Source organism: Gobius niger, assembly GCF_951799975.1.
Source record: "Gobius niger genome assembly, chromosome: 21".
Taxonomy (NCBI): Eukaryota; Metazoa; Chordata; class Actinopteri; order Gobiiformes; family Gobiidae; genus Gobius; species Gobius niger.
In genome coordinates this window covers 15,955,593-15,976,671 of record NC_136872.1, presented here as the reverse complement: position 1 = coordinate 15,976,671, position 21,079 = coordinate 15,955,593, and the positions used below count along the sequence as shown (strand labels likewise).

The window sequence follows — 21,079 nt, the reverse complement described above, 5'->3', positions numbered from 1 at the left end:
AATTTACTTTGTTATACGGATTACAAAAAAATATTTAAAGGAGCTATACCTGATTGTACAAAGGGGGCACACAGGGGCTGAGTTTAAACCAGGTTTCACAACTTTCAGGGAGGAAAACTGTCACTTCACTGTAAAAAATGGCTACCAGCCTGACATTTTATGACTGTTTAAAAGGCTTTAAAACCAGTGTTTTTTTGGATAAATGTCTGCTTTTACCATATTCTAAAGAACAAAACAAATTTTATTCCAATGCAGAAAATTAAAATAATCAAGGATAGCTCCTTTAAACTTTTGAAAATAACCTCCACTTTGAAGAGCCTGCCTTGGTGGATGCTGGTTTCATATTGAAGGTTAATATTGAAAATAATACAATGCATAAAGTTTCCGAAAATATGATAATATAAGTGTGAATTCAAAAGTACACACTCAAACTGACGGACTGAGGCTGTTCTTGAATATCTTCAGTGGCGTAAGTCATTTCTTGCAGTACACATACCACAAACAGTGTGCACCACAGGTATTCTAGATCTTTCCTCTCATTTTGTATATACAGTTTGTAAGTATTACCTGGAGTTTGCAAATATTACGGTCAAATAAAAACATGTACATCATGCAGGTTATCTTTGTTGCACCCGTCACGTAAAATGGTGCTGTACCTCGCCCCCCTTGACAAAAGTCCAACATCTATAGCGGCATATCCTCCTCACCGCACTTGGTAATCAAGCCTGGAGTAAATACTAAACACTGCCAGAAAATGTTGTACTTGTTTGACCTCAAGCAGGTTATCAAACAAGATAAACAAAAAAAAAGTTCATATTCTAAAACTATACTTGTCTATTGGTACTTTTTTGGGGGAAGGTTGCCCCTTGAGAAATATTGAGAAATGTTGCATGCAAATTTCAGCAGGACAAGAATAGGAGTGGCATAAGTGGGCTGAACAAGATCCGACCAATAGACTTGAACTTATTCATTTGTGTGCACGTATTTGCCAGCTGACTGCACACAAACACCAATTATCCACACTGGCCGCCATCTTGGATTCCCCCTCTAAACATTCTAAACTTAGAGAACAATGAACTCTGGCATTTCACTTGAGAGCTACTGTCCACACTGACCGGCCAGTTTGTTAGGCACACAAGTCGATAACAAACACAAGCTTAAGTTGAGCAAAATACCACCAAAGACCCTATATAGCAGGGATATAAGTTTGCACCTTGGAGGGACGATTTTCATCATTCCCAAAACACCCAAGGGCCTAACCTCAACATTGTAGCTACTTTAGAGTAGAGAACTATTTTCTGCAAATGCCAATGTTTTAAATCAGTGGTTCTCAGGTGGCAGGGCTTTGGGATCCACCATTACCCTCGGATGAAGCCGAGGACCCAAATAAAACTTTGTCATATATTGTATAAAATATTGTACTTTCCAAACAAGTTTTTGTTGAACAAGCAGCAGATTTCCCATTAAGACTGAAATTATGATCAAAACAACCCAATAACGTTCATTTTAAGGACACAGTGTTTCCATGCAGTTTCAGATGGAAAATATTGAATAAAAGTTCCCTATAGACTCGCGACCCACGGAAAAATGGTTCCGTGACCCACTTTTGCATCCCGACCCACCAGTAGAGAATCACTGCTTAACATTATTTATGATCAAGCGGGATGTTCTGACAGGACATTTTTAAAATACTGACACTATTTCTCGCATTTTTAGACTACTTTAACAGGTATTTAATCTATTATTTGCATAATAATATTTCTCCAAATCGTCTTGGGGGCCAGAGGTTCTGTGCTGGTGTTCCTGCTGTATAGCATAGGCTGGACTTTGGCTATTATAGGGTTAACCCAAAGGCAGACAACTATTCACTCTCATAAAAGTATGTTAAGTTAGTCATCTACTTGCCCAGACTGCTTTGACTTCTCTTCAAATGCTTGACAAAGTTGTAAACTTACAGAATTGTACACACATGCAGGCTTTCGTGCAAGTACAATTCATTTGAGATAACGATTTGAAATGTAAACACGGCAAATTAATCTGAAATGAATCCGAAAGTCTGGCACGGAGATTCATTTCGGTCATGGCTACAAATTGCTATGATGTAACAATCTGCCGCAACATGATTGTCCCACTTGGCACTTCTCTGAATCACATCGTGCCGTTTGTAGCGTATCATTCAGCTCACTTCTAAAGGCTCTACATTAATCAAGTTCTTAATCGGTATTCAGTGTTTGCTACCTGTGAATAATGAGCAATTATAGAAGCCAAAAAGTAATTCAGTCATTTTCAGAGCATAAAAACGCAATTGCCTGATATTTGGAAAAATGGAGGCAAATTGGGCAATGAATGAGTCTGCTGAAATCGTTTGGACACATGGAGGACCACCTTGTGACGTCAGCAGATGAGGATCTTTGAGCTCTTGAGATGGATAAAACAGAACATGCACTGTTTTATCCATCTCAAGAGCTCAAAGATCCTCATCTGCTGACGTCACAAGGTGGTGGATTACACTAGCATGCAAATACTAAGCAAAACTCCAAAAAATGTCCTATTCAAAGCTCAAAACCTTGATAATGCATGAGCCTAAACTCTGCAAGGACTCAGAGCCGCAGATAAATTGTAATAATAAAGAGGAGTCAATACATGCAGAGTGTAAAAGGGATTGATTAGTCTCCTCACTGATTGAGAATTGTGCCATGTCAGGTTTTGAATGTGCTTCTGATTTGCTGATTTAAATGGAGCGCACCCTCTTAGGAATGTCATCCACAGGCTCTAATCTGCGGCCGATAAGTGAACAAACAAACCCGTTGAGAAATAATCAGCTCCTGTGAACGGGACCGCGTCTGTGTGCGCTAATGCCTGACTTATGACGGCAGCCTAATCAGTGTAAAATTAGCAGAGCTGGGTCGAGAAGCCAGAATATTTAGTAAGAGTTGGGTTACTAATTGTTCTCAAGAAGAAAGTGGTCGCAAAATAATACTGAAGTATGACAATGTATTTGGTGAACAGATCAAATGGCTTTGTTTTGCAGAAATATGAATGAGTACTGTTAGCATATTTGCAATTTGAAGCTAAAAACAATATAAACAGATGCAAATACATGTGTTTAATTGACAAGAAATACAGAACAATATAAGAACATGTGGTAGGACTAAAGAGACTTTGAGATGAGCCAATGGATCTCCCCCGAATGGTCAAAAGGGCAATGTCCAGATCATTGTTGTTGAGCCATGTCTCCATAAACAGAAAAAAACATAGAAAGCAATGCGGATAAAATGTAGTAATTTCACTTGTCAGTTTAAAGCAGTAAGTAACTTGTTTACCTTAATACATCCTTTTTGTAGTAAAATACAAGTGTTAATGGGGTGATTCTCCCCCTGGTGTCACCAATACACACTAATGGAATCATGAAGAAGAAGCTAACAGGCTAACGGGTAAAGCTAACTGCGGGCTAGCGCCACTTAAACAGTATTTACAGCCAGGTTTGAGTGAAAAAAATGATCTCCATTGTCTAATTGGATGTACAATATCCCTCTCTTCCTTTGTCTTTACTATCAGCGTAGTATTTACTCTCACGGACAATTAATGAGTAAAAAAAACATAGCATGCTACAACACGGTATGAGTACTGCTTTAACTCAAAATAATACAGAATCCCTAAAAAAAACCTCCTGGATTTAAACAAAGATCAACAAATGGAGAGGTTAACTCCTCAGTTTATATCTGTGTTCTAGTTGCCAAACTTGTTTCTCATTCTGTTCTGTCGTGAGGCATTTGGAGTGAAGCCAGTTCTCCTTTGTGAACTTCCCAAAGCAAAGCCACAAAGACCCATTTGAACAGGCTGAAATCAAACCTAGGTCTTTTCAATTTGCTCTACTTCAGACAAAGCAAAAATAATATGAATATCACAGTTAGATTTCAAATGACCCACAATGCGTTTGATCACATCTTTGTTGTTGTGTTAACTTCTTGTTTGCACTTTTTATTTACCACAATAGACTTTATAAAGTTCTCAAGGTGTAAAGAAACAAGTGATTTTCACCCAAAGCATAGAATACAACTGTCTCCAACCCTCAGACTGACCAGGTGCTTCCATGTAAAAGTGAAAAAGGGTTTAGTTTAGTTCATTTTGTTTAAATTTCAGGCACAGCTATCACATCATTACATAGCCCCGTAACAAAGGGTAAAGGTTGTTTACACCTAACCCCCAAATGACCAAACTAACGATCATTTGACTAAGGGACTGACTTTTTTTTTGGTTTGATGAACACCCTCAGGACAAACTGACTCTAAAGCACTGACATCCTGGATCACAGTGTGTTTATTTAAGAGCCTCCCTGTATATCCTAAATGTGTGTCTATATGAGCACAATGCAAACCCTTTGATAGATTTCTCAGTCAGTCTGCTTAAGGTGATTTCATCTTTGCATACGGTCTCCCATCCAAGTACCAACCAGGTCCTTCCCTGCTCAGCTTCTGAGGTCTGACGGGATCGGGCAGAGCAAAGGTGGTATGGCCTCAAATATAGTAACTGAATTCAGAAAAAATCTGTACATTTCTTTGGAAAAAGCCTTGGGCATTGTTAGTGACGGGTTCACCGGTTTGTGCCACGCGAAACATATTACACATAAGACGACAGTGGCACAGATGGTAGAGCGGGTCGTCTCATAATTGGAAGGTCGGGGGTTCGAATCCCACCTCCTGCAAGTGCACATTGTCGTTGTGTCCTTGGGCAAGACACTTCACCCACATTGCCCCCAGTGTCTGCGTACATTGGTGTATGAATGAGAGTATGAATGGGTGAGTGGATCCTTGCTGTAAAGCGCTTTGAGTGCCTAATGTAGGTGGAAAAGCGCTATATAAGTTGAGACCATTTACCATAAGATCAGATAAATAATAAACTATAAGAACTTAAAGCTATGGCACGATAACACAAATTTAAACTATGATAAAGTCAACAGTTTGACATAAAACAACAGCATTAGTGAATTTACAGATGTGAAGGTGCCTTAAGATTTGAGTGTGGACAGACCACATAGTAAATCTCTGAAGAAACATTGATTCTGTGAAATAGTAAAAATAGCATAACATTGATATTTTTTCCAGGAAAAACAAAAACAACTAAAATGTGAAGAGAGGAGGAATGCAGTTTGTTTTGCCTGCAGCGTCTCCCCTCAAGTGAACCCTGTGATGTCACTAGTTGGTGCTGTTTGAAGGATATGGTTTGAAGGATATGGTTTGAAGCATCTGCAACACTCCGAAATGACAAAGCGCATGATTATTACGCATTAGTTATTCATTGTCTCGTGCTCTTTAAACACTGCCGCTCCATGCGTGCGCCCCTGTCCCCTCCTCGGATAGGCTGAGAGCGCAAGGGGAGGGCGTGCCTGGTTGCGTCATGTCACACAGAGAGGGATGAAAGCTTAGCAGAGGGAGAGGAGGGAGAGACAGATTAACAGGGAGCCGAGGCAGGCGCAGTGCAAGACTCCTACATCCGCCAGACGTAGACAGACCGAGCCCAGCTGCTAGCTAAGTTAGCTCCCATAGACTGTGTTAGCCACTAGCTGCAGAGTCCTAGCTCCTTTTGGCTTTCACATGAGGGGCTGAGCAAGTGCGTGCGTGCGTGTCAGTGCGTGTGTTGACGCCTCCCTGCGCAGCTCGGCCGTCCCGTGGCGTCCCGAAGTCACTCCGCTGCCTGGGAGACTGTCCATAAATCCCCTTCTCTTTACAGTCTTTCCCCTTCCTTCTCCCACCACCCCCCCGAGCTGCGCGTGTCTGCGTCTGTGCGCGCGTGAAGTTAGCAAACAGAGAGGAACCCATAACATACTTTGACAGCGCACTGTTTACATTCGGTGTCCGGTGACTGGAGAGAGGACTGTCTTCGTTAAAGGCACCAGCATGTGAGTACTGTTCCAGAGTGAGGGGATGCATGTGCGCGCCTGGATGAATGGGAGTGTGCGCGAGCTGTCAGCGTGCGTTTGACCACAACAACACACATCCTCCTGTCCACTGTGGAGTTTGTGCCTGGGCTGTGTTATTAACGTGTACTTTCTTCACTGTGCCTTGTAATAGCCGTGCGGTGCTAACAAATGCTACAAACTTTACTGTAACTTTACGCACACGGGCTTTTTTGGGGGGGATTTGAAAGCGCCACTCGGGACTGTGCCGATTCCGTTTTCGCTTCACAGAAACCTTTTATTTCGAGCCTTTTCTTGCATGAATGATCAGTGCATGCACGAGGAGCAGCGGTGGGTGCAAGAAGTGTCAGTTTACCCAGCTTGTTGTCCACACCCACTCTCTCACTGCACGCTCTGACCACATGGTTTATGTCCAACTTAGTACCCGTTTGTATATTAGCTTATTATTGCCTTGCATGCCTTAAAACTTGTTGGAGATTAGCTGATTGGTGTTTGCATGCCCGGCGTTGCGTAATAAGTCTGTGATGTTGCAAGATGCTCATCAAAGAGATCAAAGATGGCCTAGTTTTTTCCCCTCAAAACTGTCTGGTGTTAGGTGCGCGGTCTTTAACCTTTGGACATTGTCTAGTTCTGATGGGTTTATGGGTTAGTAAATGCGCAATGTTTGTTCTTTCCTGAGGCAACCTTTACTCTCAAAAAATCTACCTAAAGGCAGCTGCCCCATTGCGATATTCATGGAGTCCCATAGGGGGTAGTGAATGTCACGAGTTAGAAGAAGTTGTCCCATCTGGAGTGATACGTGAGGACAGTGAGTCTCAGAATTTTCACACCTAAGTAAGATATCAGAAAATACCTAGTTTGGGATACCAAACCTGAGGGTATAAACATGGACTACATGCCCAGGATTAATCTAAGGCAAACAGCTAATACAGGAGGTCTAAACTAATTAACCTAAACAGGTCAAATAAGGACTACTCCAGAGCTATAGCAGACTAGTATGGAAGAGTCTCAATGACTAGTTCCAACAACACAAGTTCCGAAAGTTAGAAGTATAAGAGACTGTATGTTGTTGGTAGACCATGTCCATGTCACCATAATGTCACGCAATAACAGATTGAAACGGCACAATTCAACTCAGATGCAGCAGTAATTCGCTGTTATGCTAAAGGAGGTGTTACCGATGATATTGAAAGCTATTACAAAGCTGAAAGCAGAAGTTAACCAAAGTGTCCTATTAGATAATCATTATGCAGTCATGAGTGGTAAAAATATCTTTGTGCCATCACTGCCTTGATAAATTCAAAGGCATCTGGTGTGAAGTCTATACATTATTATGCAATTCACTGCACAGCAGTCGGCAAAGGAATCGACAAGGAGAACACAGCCTATTTACCTGCAATTTCTTGTGCTGCCTCTAAATCTGTGCAGCAGATACAAGTATTTTGTATCCCGTCCCACTCAGGAGTCGTCACCTTGGTAACCTTTGATATTGCCGGGATACAAGTCAGGAATTTGGCTAAACAATCTAGTCGCCTAAAACACAACCAGGGCGTTACTGATAGCAAGAGTATTTATTTTATCTTTGCATTAACTTGATATGTATATAGAGTAAAGGGGTATTTGTTGTTTTAATGTTTTATGTTGGAGGTTGAGCAGCAGGAAAAGCTTGTGTCATGTTGACTCAGCTGGTCAAGGCCTGAAATTCTTTGGACAGTGAAAGTGAAAGAGTATTAGGGACAAGGATCAAAATGCCATTTCACTTTGATGGATATTGAGCTTTTCTTATTATTATTTTCATCCATGACATTGGTAATTGTTGACTTCTACCTACTGTGCATTTGACCCGTCATTCACCGGTGCTTTAGGGCAGGGGTTCCCAACATTTTCTCCATTAAAATCCATTCTCTGCCCTTCCTAATTCTCTGAGATTAAAACATGCAATTTGCTTTTAATATACACATAAAAAAGAGAAAAAGGCTGTACGTTTTTAAGATTAATTTCCGTTCCTCCAATATCCCGTGGCATACAGCTTCCTCGAACTTCTGAGAAAAGGGTTCAGAAGTTTTGAGGTAATCCCTATGGCAGATGAGGTGCACACATACCAATAAACAAAGCTAACCTTCACGGCAGAGGTAAGAAAGGACCCTCTGTGCACGGAATAGGAGAAAGAAATCAATGCAGTCTATCAAAGGTTAAGGTATTCATTAAGTTGGGAAACCCGCGTATTTATTTACTCAGAAGAGAGAGGAGACGAGGTCAAACTAGAAGAGGCGGGGGAGAAAGTGAACAACTGCTCGGTGTTTTTCATGTTTTTGGTGATTCTCTATAACTTTAGAGATATTAATTCCTGTTTAGTCTCCTCTTATAAAGTTCATAATATCAACAAGTGTGCGCCCAAGTCAGCGTGAGACGAGACAGGGACACGTCAAGGCTTGTTGTCTTGTGCTCCTCGGAGAGAGCTGTAATTGTGTGAAGTCTGTTATGCAACTCTTCAAAATGTTGTGGGATGAAGTTGAAGTGAAGTACGGTGCCAAATATGCACATGTACTTTTCTTATTTTGTTGTTATTTTGGGAAAGCAGGGTTTACGATCATGAAAAGGGCAGAGCAAAAAGAGAAAGGAGAGGTTTATCATACTACTGGGACAAAGAATTGATACATCTACCCCTGGGATGCCACTGCAACTCTTGAAAACAGTGCCTTGGCAGAGGTCAAACTCTCAAACCGGCCGCTTGTAGTTTAGACTTTCCCTGTTGTTGTTTATTTGCCGGACACTGCAGTAAATTTAATCTCTTCTTTATTGTAGTTGTAGTTGCGTCACGCTCAGGCGAGGTCACACCGTCTGCAATGTTTGTTTGTATGTCACAACCTGTCTTCAGTGCCTGCGTCAAAACAGTACTTTGAACAGATACTATGGGTTAAAGTATCAACTGGAAATACCTCAGTACCTCATATTACTTCATTTACACGTGGTACGATCTGTGTATGTGTACGCTAAATGTTTTAACAGTGGACTGTTCTGATAGCGGGAGCAAATAGTCAAAATGAAAGTCAGGGGAGGTCACTGAGTTCATTTGCCATCATTCAGCAGTCCTCACGGCTTTCCTTCGATCATCAAATTATTTCCGATGCTGGATCAGTTTCGTTTTACACTGACTGTCAGTTACACTTTCCTGTTGCTTCTTTTTTGTTATAACTATTCACTATTGATATTAGTGTTTGCTTATTGTGACATAGTGACATCTAATGGGTGAAAGTCCTGGGTTCAGTCCCGGGCCATAGGAGCCTTTCTGTTTGGAGTTTTCATGTGTGTGTATAGGTTTCCTTCGTGTGTTCTGGTTTCCCCTTCCACTAAAAACATGCAAAATAGGGTTTTCCTTCAGCCAGGTGATTGTGGGTCCCCGGGCGCTGCACTAAGGTCACCCACTGCTCCGAAGGATGGGTCAAATGCAGAGGACACATTTACTTGAAGGGACAATTAAGTGCACTTTACCCTTAATGTTAAAGCAGTACTAAGTAACTCTTCCCCCTAGAGGCCATAAGCGCAACTGCAGGTGTCGTAGCAAGTTACGATTTTTTAACTTATTAATTGTCGTGGAGAGTAAATACTACGCTGACAGGAAAGGCGAAGGGAGAGAGGGTTACTGTGCATCCAATTATACAATGGAAATATTTTTTTTCACTCAAACTTTGCCGTAAATACTGTTTAAAGTGACGTTAGCCCGCAGTTAGCTTTGCCCGTTAGCAATTTTAGCTTCTTCTTCGTGATTCCATTAGTGTGTATTGCTTTCTCCGGACCGGTGGCAGTCAAGTTGCAAACATGGTTTTCTGGTCAGAGACACCAGGGGGAGATAAAAGACCCTCCAATCATATCATAAACACTTGCATTACCCCCACAGGGACTACAAAAGGATTTATTAAGGTAAACACGTTAGTTAGTACTGCTTTAACATCAAAAGCTGAAGGACTGATTTTATGGCCCTCAAGCAGATACTGTAGTGCCGCTTGAGTAGATACAGGATCTTATCTGGAAACAATTGATATTTGTCTTGATGGTATTCTTTTTCTGACATGATCAAACTTCAGTTAAGGCCCAGATAACCCCAGGCCAGATTCCTTCTGTTGATTAAATTAAAAAGTGTATACTGTATATATATTTTCATTCTTGTTTGCATGAAATATTCATTTATTTCAGAAGTTCAGGTATTGCAAATGCAGGAAACAAAAGCGGTTTGTTCAAAATGGTGACTTTAAAGCATATCCAGTGCTTGATTTGTAAATTAGTAGTTTCAGGAACAGTTTTGGTCTGATGCGATGGATTCGGGGAACAGGCCAAAACATTTGCCGGAACACTCATTAAACACCATTATATCAGATCAAATCTTTGCCGGATCCTCCAAAATATTTCCCGGATCCTTTACCCTGAAAAACTGAAAAACACAATTGCAACTGTATCCCATAGGCATTGATTGGTTGCAAAGAATGCAAAGAATACAACAGAAAGTTACGTTTCCATGAAGCCTCATGCATAGAACCTGCTCAGCCTAGTTTAGACCACTACATGTTTAAATGTGATATTGTGTTTAATTATATTTGTTTCAAATATTACTAGGAGCTTGCAGCATTGATAGCCTTGATGCTGGTTCGGGCCAATTTTGTTGACTTGTGATTTTCCACGTTTTCAGCCCAAGGTCACATTCTTCCAATGGTAGGAAAGTAGTAAATTGGTAAGGTTGCATAAGACACTGCCCCTTAATGACCCATGTCTCGCTGATAAAATGTTCACCCATACAAAGAAGAGACCAGTAAAGCCTTTGCAGACATGTTCTTGAGATAAGGCCAGACCGTAGTATGTGTAATTAACAAGTTGTGTGAACTAATGGCATTAGCCTAGACTCTAGAGAATCACATGACTTGTACTTCCTAAACACTATTCAGGATTAGTTTATTGGCCACTGAACAAACTGCCCTCACTGCAACCTGCATAATCCACAGCAAATATGTGTTGCTGTTGTTCAAAATGCTAGATGTAAAGGGACATTTAGCATTGAGATTTACCTTCATATTTTCCTTCATCTGTCCATGTGGAGAAAAGTAAGTCGGTAGTAGTGTAGTGTATATGGGATGTACTAATGGTTGAAGGAAGGACAGTGATGACCCTGCGACCATGTAGATGAAGACCTGAGAAACACTGTTCAGTCAAGTCATTTTGCCCGACCACTTTAAAGCCCCAGGTGGCGATAAACTCCTTTAGAGAAAGTCCTCAAAACACAGTTGAGGCTCATTCTATTTTATGACCAAAATAGAGCCTAAATATTTAATCTCCCCTGGATCCAGTTTCTCAGTGGATACTGTTTTTTCCTTTTGTTTCACTCTGAGCTTTTTTCCATTGAATGTTATGTGGTATTTTTGCCCGTCTGAAACTATACTCAAACAGGAAGTAGCGAAGAATTATCAGATTAAGATTGTTGCAGTTAGTTACCGCAGTAAAGCATTTGGAGGATTGATACAAATATTTTGTTGCTCATTGTAACAATGTACTTGTCTTCCTATAGCCTTAAAGAGGACAAACTAGAAATACAACTTTGAAATGGCCTGATTGCAATTTCACTCAACGTCTATAGGTGTGAACTCTACTACATTCCTCTCATACCGTAGTTTATCCTAGAGTTTGCCTGAGTGCATCTGAGCAATACATTGGCATCAAACCCGTGTTACGTTCTGCACATCACTTTGATCATTCAATCCGCAGGAAGTTTGAAGGAAGAGGAATGGTTGTAATGAGAACGCAAGACAATTTTAGGAAGGGGCAATATTCTGGACCCTGACGTAAGGGAAGTGAAGGGAATTATATTTGTGTTCTGCTTTTCACAGCTCACCCGAAGGGACATTTTTTTTAAAAGTTGGAAAGTTTACAAAATACACAAAGACCAGACAGGTACGTATCAATTCGTTTAAGGTCAGGTAACAACTAGGGCTGTACGAAATGGATAAAATTTCATATATCGACATTCATGCTAGATATCTCGATACGGGTTCGGTGAAAGCCAAGCATTTTTCTGAAAAAAAAAAAAAAAAAAAAAGAACATAATACAAAGGAGTGCAGTTGTATTGAACATATCACAGTATGGAAAAATGGTGGCTTGTTCCTTTAAGACAAAAATAAAATTCTCAAAATCCATATTCAAGCAAAAGCCATCCTCAAAATATGCTCTAATATATAAGTATCCTGAGCATCACATCCCCCTTTTTGCTCCTAGCATCTCACCGGGCCCTCAAGCACTAAGAACGAACTCCATTCAAAACAGTCTTTAGTAACAAAGGTTCACAGTAAACAATACATTGGGCCAGTTCCTGATTCCAAACGCATCAACATTCAGTTTAAACTCGCTTGATGTCTGGACAACACGTAGACCTTGACTCACTGATGATTGGTTGACCTGCCTTCTGGCTCCCTGTTGTGGTCTGGGTGTACTGTTCATGAATGGGACACCCTACACCAGCCTCTGGTGTGATGGCGGGATCCTGCTTTTGTCTCGGCGTGGGATAGTATTTCTGTCTTTGGCTTCCACTGCACAATTCATACGGCATTCAGAGTTTATATTCATTCTTCATGGACATAAACAGATTAGCCATAACATTATGAACAATGCGTTATAGGCTGTAGGTGAACATCTTGCTGATAAAGCCCATTGTTGCAAATTGCCAGAGCATTGACAAATAATAGCAATTTCAATCTGGAAAAAGCTGCACTTTTAGAGATGCCAGTCCCTAACCTTGTTGCCAATTGGTTTTACAGTTACATTTGATCATGTTTCTTTGTCTGACAGTTGAAAAATGTATTTTACACATTACAATATAGTACCCCTTTTTATCTGCTGAGAAAATGTTAAATGTTGTGTAACTATACTTGGATCGTGTAACTACCTATTTAAATAGGGAAAACGTGGAAGAGCTTGGTCACTTCTGTGTTCACCCCGGTTTGGCCCCATAGAACAGTGGTTCTCAACCTGGGGGTCGGGACCCCCAAAAGGGCCGCGAGACCAATTTGGGGGGTCACCAGATCATGTTGATAAATTATACATATTTTTATTGGCATATAGTCTAATATTTCATTGTAGCATGTGTGTGCTATTTTACCAGAGTGTTATTATTTGTTAGCAATTTGGTGAATTTAATTTTAGCCATTTGTTTTTTTCTTTGTTTTTTAAGAATTATTTAGGCTAATGTGCCTATTTCTCAAGGTGTGACCAGGGCGGGGGTCACAGACCCCTTTAACGGTTATAATGGGGGTCGCGGCTCCAAAAGGTCGAGAACCACTGCCATAGAGGAGCGCAGGAGAGGCTAAATGCTAAAAACATTTTTTTTGCGTGACTGAGCGCACGCGTAAAGACCAGACAGGTACGTATCAACTCGTCTAAGCTCAGGTAAGAACATATCTCAGTATGGAAAAACAGTGGCCTGTTCCTTTAATGCTGTCCCTGGACCCCCAGGCCTCAAAACTTCTATATATCTATAGATATATTTTTTTCGGTACTTGCTTCGTTATTTACTTACTATACCAGTAGTAACTAAACTTACACAGCCCTAAACCCAATATATGGCACTCACTAATAAGTGCCATGATGTAGAGGTAATCCATGCCTTGAGCCAGCTGTTTGGTCATATTCAATTAGGCCATTGGTCATGTCGTAATTTTTCTAACATATATTTTTGAAGGTGCTGCTGACATGTTATTTCTATCAGGTATTGGTAACAAACCCGGCAGACATGATCATTTCATCCACTGCACATTAACTTGAGTGACCCCAATGACTCTGACACTTAATCCGTATACTAAAATACGTGTCAGTGCAACAAGTGACACTCCCACGGCATGCTGGGATATATTTAATAATGCTGCTCCACGGTAAAGATTACATTACAGATCCAAGAGCCGTGGGAGCCATGAGCTCCTCTCAAGTGTCACATGAGTCTCCAGATTCTGACGTGGCTAAATGATGCCGTCGTCGTGACAAGCGAGAGGAAAGACGACTGCGCAGGATAAAGATGATGACAAATGATTACAAATGAGTCGCTGGTGCATGATGGGAATCCTCAGAAACTCTGATAAGAAGACTGTCAGCAATAAGCAATCCATTGGCAATTAAAATGAAATGGTCTGGAGAGTTGCATGGACGATTACTTGCGATTGTTGTTGTTGTGCATCAGTGGGTTTAATGATGTAAACAAGAAAATCAAGTACGTGCACGTTCTTCAAAACTTCGTGGCATTGAGTGCTGTATAGTATTTTCAAGTGTGGATGCAAGAATAGCATAAAATAATGTGAAACTCCAAAAATTTTAGATTAGATTCATTTGTGATATGTTACATGCGTTTTTTCCTCACAACCGATATCCTGTTCTTTCTCTGGTAAGGATACTGTAACTTCAAAATCTTACTAATCATGTAGAAGTAAAAAGTAGTGTGTGAACGACTAATCCAAAAAGTACACTTAGTTCAGAAAAGTTCAAGTACACACACTTAAGTAAATGAAACCAAATTATAACCGACTCTGCTTTCTAACATGTGTCTATGCCTTTATATGGAGTAAAGGCTATAGTTGGGGGAGCATTAAATATGTTTTACGATGATGATGATGATGATGATGATTAACCTCTTAACCCCCGCCTTAACCGAGTGCATTTTCACATTTTTGCAACATTTTCATTGTGTTTTAGTCACTTTTGTGTGTGTGTGTTTTTTTCAGAATCTTTGTCAATTTTTTGTCAAATTTTTGTTACTTTTTCATAGCTTTTTTTTTGTCACATTTTTGTCACTTTTTTCTGTCTTTTTTGTCACATTTTTGTCACTTTTTTCTGTCTTTTTTGTCACATTTTTTCATAATTTTTGTCACATTTTTGTCACTTTTTTCTGTCTTTTTTGTCACATTTTTTCATAATTTTTGTCACATTTTTGTCACTTGTTTGTCGCTTTTTTGTTGTTTTTTGTTGCTTTTTTGTGACATTTTTCATAATTCTTAGTCACATTTTTGTCACATCTTTGTCACTTTTGTGTCGCTTTTTTGTCACGTTTTTGTTGCTCTTTTGTTGCATTTTTTTCAAGAAGCTTTTAGATTCAGGTTAAGTCAAACTGATGAAAATGTGCTCCGTTCAGGCGAGGTTTAAGAGGTTAACTAAACCTCTGGAGACAGAATACAGAGTTGAATTGCAGATACATGTTTCTATCTGGAGATCTCCTTAGACTGTGATGTCGGCGCATGACCACAGGGTGGCAGCAAAGCGCCGTCTGTTTGGTGGCGTTTGTTTCAGACTCTCGTTAGAGGAGCACGTGCAGGTGCGTTTTGGTTCTGCTTTTCCCCTCCATCTGTTCTGACGCCTCCAGTTGGTAAATATTACACTGTACTGCAGTTTTGAACCATGCAAACAGCAGAAAATGCATAATTTTAAGCGTTTTGTGACCACTACGTTTACAAAAATAGTGGTGAGCTTGACCGCAGTGGAGATTTTACGTAAGTTCTGGCGCTTCCTCTTGTAAAATGCATAGTGTCATGTTGTTAAAACCGTAATACTTCAAGATGTAGGAGGGAATCTGAATAATAATCTTATCTATTGCAAATTAGAAAGAGAATATTAACTTTACAGTGTAGTCTGACAGAAGGCTGATGCTAATGTCTGCAGTTAGCCTTTATGTCTTTGGCATTTGATTGGCACAGCTTGTATTGTTCAGCTAATTATAGCACTGCTGAATTAAGTCAAGATTACACATTGCTTCATAATTGTGATGGGGATGTATGCAGCCACCCACAATGCGCTGCGTCAAGTCCAATTCCATTTGTTATTAGCAAAATGGGAGAAAACAGGAGATTGGTGACATTTTAATTTCAAAGCCACTCGACCAAACCGCTTTGCTCTGCTTTGTAAATGATCATTATTTCATTCACAACACCCCATTTATTTGACAAAGGGGTGTGTCACAAGTTTTATTTGGAAAGGAGTCAGGGGACATGGGGAGCGAACACTGCTTTGTTGCTTTGTTAGAGCTATCTATTGTTGGAAAGTCCTCTTGAAAGCCAGTTAATGGAAATATGACCAAATGAGGACTATCAAGTAGCCGCTGTATGAATATTCTCTGTCTTCACTGCATCGTCTGCCTTGAATAATATTGCAATGAAACAAGATGCGTACGTTCCACTGAGTTTATACAGAATTTGTGGCTTGGCGACTTGTCTTTTCATTGAATTGTGTTAAAACTTCTCATTAAGATACAAAACTCGGGGCCAGAACGAGGCTGAGTTTGAACTAGATTGGAAAAGTTATGAGTAATGCTGAACTTTTGTACATTTTTCCGTTGCCATGTGTTATTTTGTCGCAAAGTGAGGAGAGATAGAGTCAAATTCCTCACCTCTTTAACCAGAAAGCACTTCTTAGTTTGCAAAACGAGGAGAAGCAGGAACAGAAGTAAACGATCAAGCTCCTCCCCCTTCTTTCCTGATTGGACCAGCCACAATAAAGCTCATCTCATTGGTCGAAGGGGTATCCCGTCGATTTTGATTAGGGAAGGACTTTTGAAAAAATACTATTCTTTGATAATGCTTATGTTACCTCAAATTTGAGATCCAGGTGGTCAACTATACACAATCTATTCAATTTGTAATGAAACTTACAGACTATCACTTTAAATATTGGGAATGTTTGGTGCTTTGTTTGTGTGTGTGAGAGAATTTGGTTCGCTCTCTGCTTGCATCACCGCTTTTGTACATGTATCTGGCCCGTTCACCTTGCTTCCATTGTTTGCCTGCACTTGTTTTTGCGGGCTTGAAGAGAGTTTTTCCAAAGCATGTACTTAAACCAAATCTCTCTAACCCCCTGTAACCTGTCCTCTCTCCTCTCCTCCACAGCATGTTGGGCTACACAGTGGTTCGTGGGGGCCTGGGACTCCTGGCGGTGCGGAGGGTGTGCCTGGTGTCCCGCTCAGCTCACTCGGCGCCTCGCAGCGAGCACCGGCCCATCAAAAAGGTCATGGTGGCCAACAGAGGTGAGACGGATCACCATCTCTATCGCTGTTAAATTGAATACGCTAATGCGATTTTATGTGTAACGTACGAAAGAACACTCTGACATTTAAAATGTTCCGGAGGCAAAAGAAGAAGCCATTTTTAATTTTTAATGACGTCTAGTTCTTCCAGGAACATCCTAATATTTGCACAGGCGCTTTACAGGCAGAGTGTTGACTTTTCTGATGCGTACTGTGCTTTGTTAAAGAACCGTGTCTGACACTGTTAACCTTTAAATTTATTACTGGAATTTGATTTACATACATGGAAGAATGTTTACAGTCGAGCAGTGCAAAGCAAAGTTTGGCGGGCCTCAGAGGCAATACAAAACTAGTTAATTGAACAAAATATATTTCTTCATTACATTACACTTTAAACCAGTATTTTACTTTGACAGCTATTGCTAAATGCTTTGAATAGCGTGAATATACTATTATAATATACTGAGAGATTTACGGATGGATAAGGGGGCCGTGATGTCCTGAGCTTTGGAAATGGCTGCAGTAGAGCATGAATCCAAAGAGCTGACGTGGGAAGTTTCACAATGCATTTTCACAATTAACACATTGAGCATTGATTGAGATTTAGCTGTTAGGGTTGGGCGATGTTCCCTTAATTGGCCGTTGACGATGTTTACAGTTAACGATCATGATGGACGATGATATCTATATATATATGCTGCATATTACTATGTATGCTAGGAAAATGTGAGATTGCAGGATAAATGGATCTAAACTAAACTTGATTTGAACACCGTCATGGAACACGACTTTTGCAAAAGAAATGTGTTAAAACTCGTGTGTAAAGTCTGAGAGGAGAACGACTTATTCAGAGCGTGAACTCCAAGGCTCTTATCACACTAATACGAATGAAAATCGGAGCTTATTATTTGCATTTGCTCATTTTTAACGTAATGTTTAAGAAACAGTGTGTGAACGGGACAATATTTAGAAGTTTGCGTCGTAGCCTACGTTTCCACGCGCCGCCCGGTCCGTGTGCTCGTAACTTTGTAACTCCTGCACCGCCTCTTTCTCTCCGCTCTCTTTCCTCTCTCGGTTCTTCGTGAGAATAATCCGCGTGCTCAGCTAGCTCCGATGTGAGCGCCATCTCGTCATTTTAAAACGGTTTAAGTTTCCGTACGCGGCAAAGCAAAACCACGCGCTGTTAAACTCTGAGCTGCAGAGAGAGAGAGAGCCCCGTGCGTCAGAAATGGAGCAGCGCTGCGTCTTTACGTTAATAATTACGGCTAACACATCGTGGCTTCTGGCAGGTACTGAAACTAGCGTGCATATTAGTTATGTCCGTGATTTAATTTACAGTGCAATCCCTGCAAAGTTTGTAGGTTTACAAGGCCTACAGAAGACCAGTACGTGTTTCTGACAGGAGGGGGCGTGGCATCACGATAGTGGCTCTCCATCGTGATGTTGCTAATCCATCACGCACAACCCTATTAGCTGTAGTGCGCCAACAATCCAGACCATTTTTCATGATATTTGTAGCACCACAGCGTATTCTATGTTATAGCTATGGACACATGCTATGGCTCGTCTGAAAGGTGAGACTCTAAGCTCTTCGTAGGTTCCTGAGAAATCTAAGCTAAATAGAGGCTAGTTTTGATCAAAATCACAGATTTTTTTCTAGAAACTGAGATATTTTGTGTTTTATGAAACACTCTCCTTTCTGATGAACTCCTCTCTCCTCCTCTCTCCTCCTCTCTCCTCCTCTCTCCTCCTCTCTCCTCCTCTCTCCTCCTCTCTCCTCCTCTCTCCTCCTCTCTCCTCTTTGAAACGTTGTTGTTGCTGCAGATCAACCGCTTTTTATCGCGTGTGCATTTAAACAGCCTGGTTCTCGGATTGACTTAACCCGGATGTTTCTAAGCCGTCCTTGGACCGACTTTAAGCATTTAAAAACTCTGAGAAATGTTAAAATCTCAACTGTTTCGATCTTTTCATGGGAACGCGCTCCAGAGAGTGAGAGAGAAGTGTTGGCTCTACAGCTATTCGCTGCGCAACACCACGCCCCGCGGACTAAAAAAAGAAAAGGAAAGAAATGCAATAATATATATGAAATATCCAGATCGTGAGTTTTTGATGGTCATTTATTTCACTTCTGTTCATCACAGAGCTACCAAAATCACACATACGGTGTATTAGAGTGTCTAGTTTCGTAAATTGAAAAAAAGTCACTCTTTTTCCATACTGAGATCTGTTCTTACCTGTGCTTAGACGAGTTGTCACTTGTCACGAGACCAGACAGGTACGCATCAACTCGTCTAAGCTCAGGTAAGAACATATGTCAGTATGGAAAAACTGTGACATGTTCCTTGAAAATCTCAATTTAAATGACTCTGATGGCATTGCCTTTTTAGATTTGTAATACTGTGAGTTTTCAAACCGAGATATGGTGCCGGATCCAGAACATCCTGAATGACCAGATTATTCCATCGACGTCTTCTTCCCTGATGGCTGAACATGAAAAAAAGCGACGACAACACAGCAACAATGCAAGGAAAAAGATCAGTTTAGATCAGTTTTGTAGGTCTTAGCTTTCAAATGAGGCTTTACACTGGCTCCAGAAGCTTTTAGATTCGGGTAAAGCCGAACTGGAGAAAATGCACTCGGTTAAGGCGGGGGTTACGAGGTAAACCCCATGGAGAATCTTTGGGATGTGCTGGAGAAGGCTTTGCGCAGTGGCCACACTCTCCCATCATCAAAACAAGATCAAGGTGAAACATTAATGCTACACTGGATCTTTTGCCATTGCAGAAGCTTATGAACGGACATTTGTGTAGCTCTCCCAAAGACATGAATGCTACTTTATCACTTACTACCATGCCACTTTTTTTATGACTAATTCTCAAAGTGAAGCATTTTTTCTGTGAGGCGAGAGAAGAAAACTTTATCAAAAGGCTGTAAATTGATTCTGTACTTAAAAAACTATCTCAAATGAGCCCAAAACGTCACATGCGCTTGCGTCTTTCTCTCTATGGACGACATTAAAAGATTGAGACCTAATTAGCGAGATAATTATAGAGAAGGCCACTGTAATAAGTGCAGAGTGTTTAGGCATGTCGTTCGCTTTGTAAACATGGCTGATTTGGTGATGCTGATAATTACCTTACCCTCTTATTAAGACTAATACAGTTTGAAACAGGGAAGAGCTCTTGTACCTTGATCAGCTAATTAATTAAGTCATTATTTTTTACTTCTCTTCAGCCAGCTTGATTTTAATTGCCTACTAGTTTCCTGGAAATGGTACACTTAGTACAGTTTCTAATGGAGATAATCAAGAAAATGTGCAAATAAATGGATATGCAAACGATGTGAATCTCTGGAAATTTTTATCTTGGTCCAGCACAAGTTGTATCTGACACAGGTGGTTTATGATGCGACAAAGAAAGTGCCATTTCGAAACATAAATGTATTCATGTGATGTATACTATAAAGCACAACTATCTGTAATCCATCACTTGTATTCAAATGGACCACTGCCTGCCCTCAGTCTTTTCCCTGTCGCTCTCCTCCTCCTCCCTCCTCTCTCCCCCCTCGCTCTCCACACCTCCGCTGCCTCCGCCACCACATTAGGCCGAATCCATCAGCTCGCAGCCCACCGGACCGTGCTCCTCTCTGGGCGTGTGTGATGGAGAGCAGGGGGCCCGACCATCATATCATATCACATTGGCTTCCACTCGACCAAGCACATCTCCTCGCCTCCGTCACTAATATCCCGCTCCTTCTGCCCTCTGCCTCCTTTGTTCACTCCTCTCCTTAAGCCCCCGTCTCTCCAAGCTCTTGTCGGGTCTGATCTGGCTTCGGCTCGATGGCCCACTGTGACTTCGGCTCATTTTTATTTCTTTAATTCTGACACTCTCTGCTGTGAGCTGCAGTTTATTATCCCATAGTATGTCAGTTCAGTATTCATACTAACTTGTGTCTCTATTTAGAACCTGTGTTATATTTAAGGCTGTCAATAGATTAATTTCTTTAATCGCGATTAATCGCACTTGTGAAATGCGATTAATCGTGATTAATCGCAGTTATTTTTTTTCTAATAATTCTATTCATTTTTTTATGTTTTTATGTTTTATCCCACATAAAACACTTACAT

At 40.8% G+C, this 21,079-nt stretch overlaps 1 protein-coding gene across 1 annotated transcript in view; it reads left to right on the top strand.

The window, feature by feature from the left end:
* Positions 1-5,425: 5,425 nt before the first annotated feature.
* Positions 5,426-21,079, top strand: part of LOC306980998 (pyruvate carboxylase, mitochondrial-like) — a 362,010-nt gene continuing 346,356 nt past the window's right edge. The window contains exons 1-2 of the mRNA XM_079580544.1: positions 5,426-5,899; positions 16,817-16,953. Of these exons, the coding sequence (XP_079436670.1) occupies positions 16,818-16,953 (136 nt within the window). The 5' untranslated portion in view covers positions 5,426-5,899; position 16,817. The remainder of the gene's footprint in view (positions 5,900-16,816; positions 16,954-21,079) is intronic.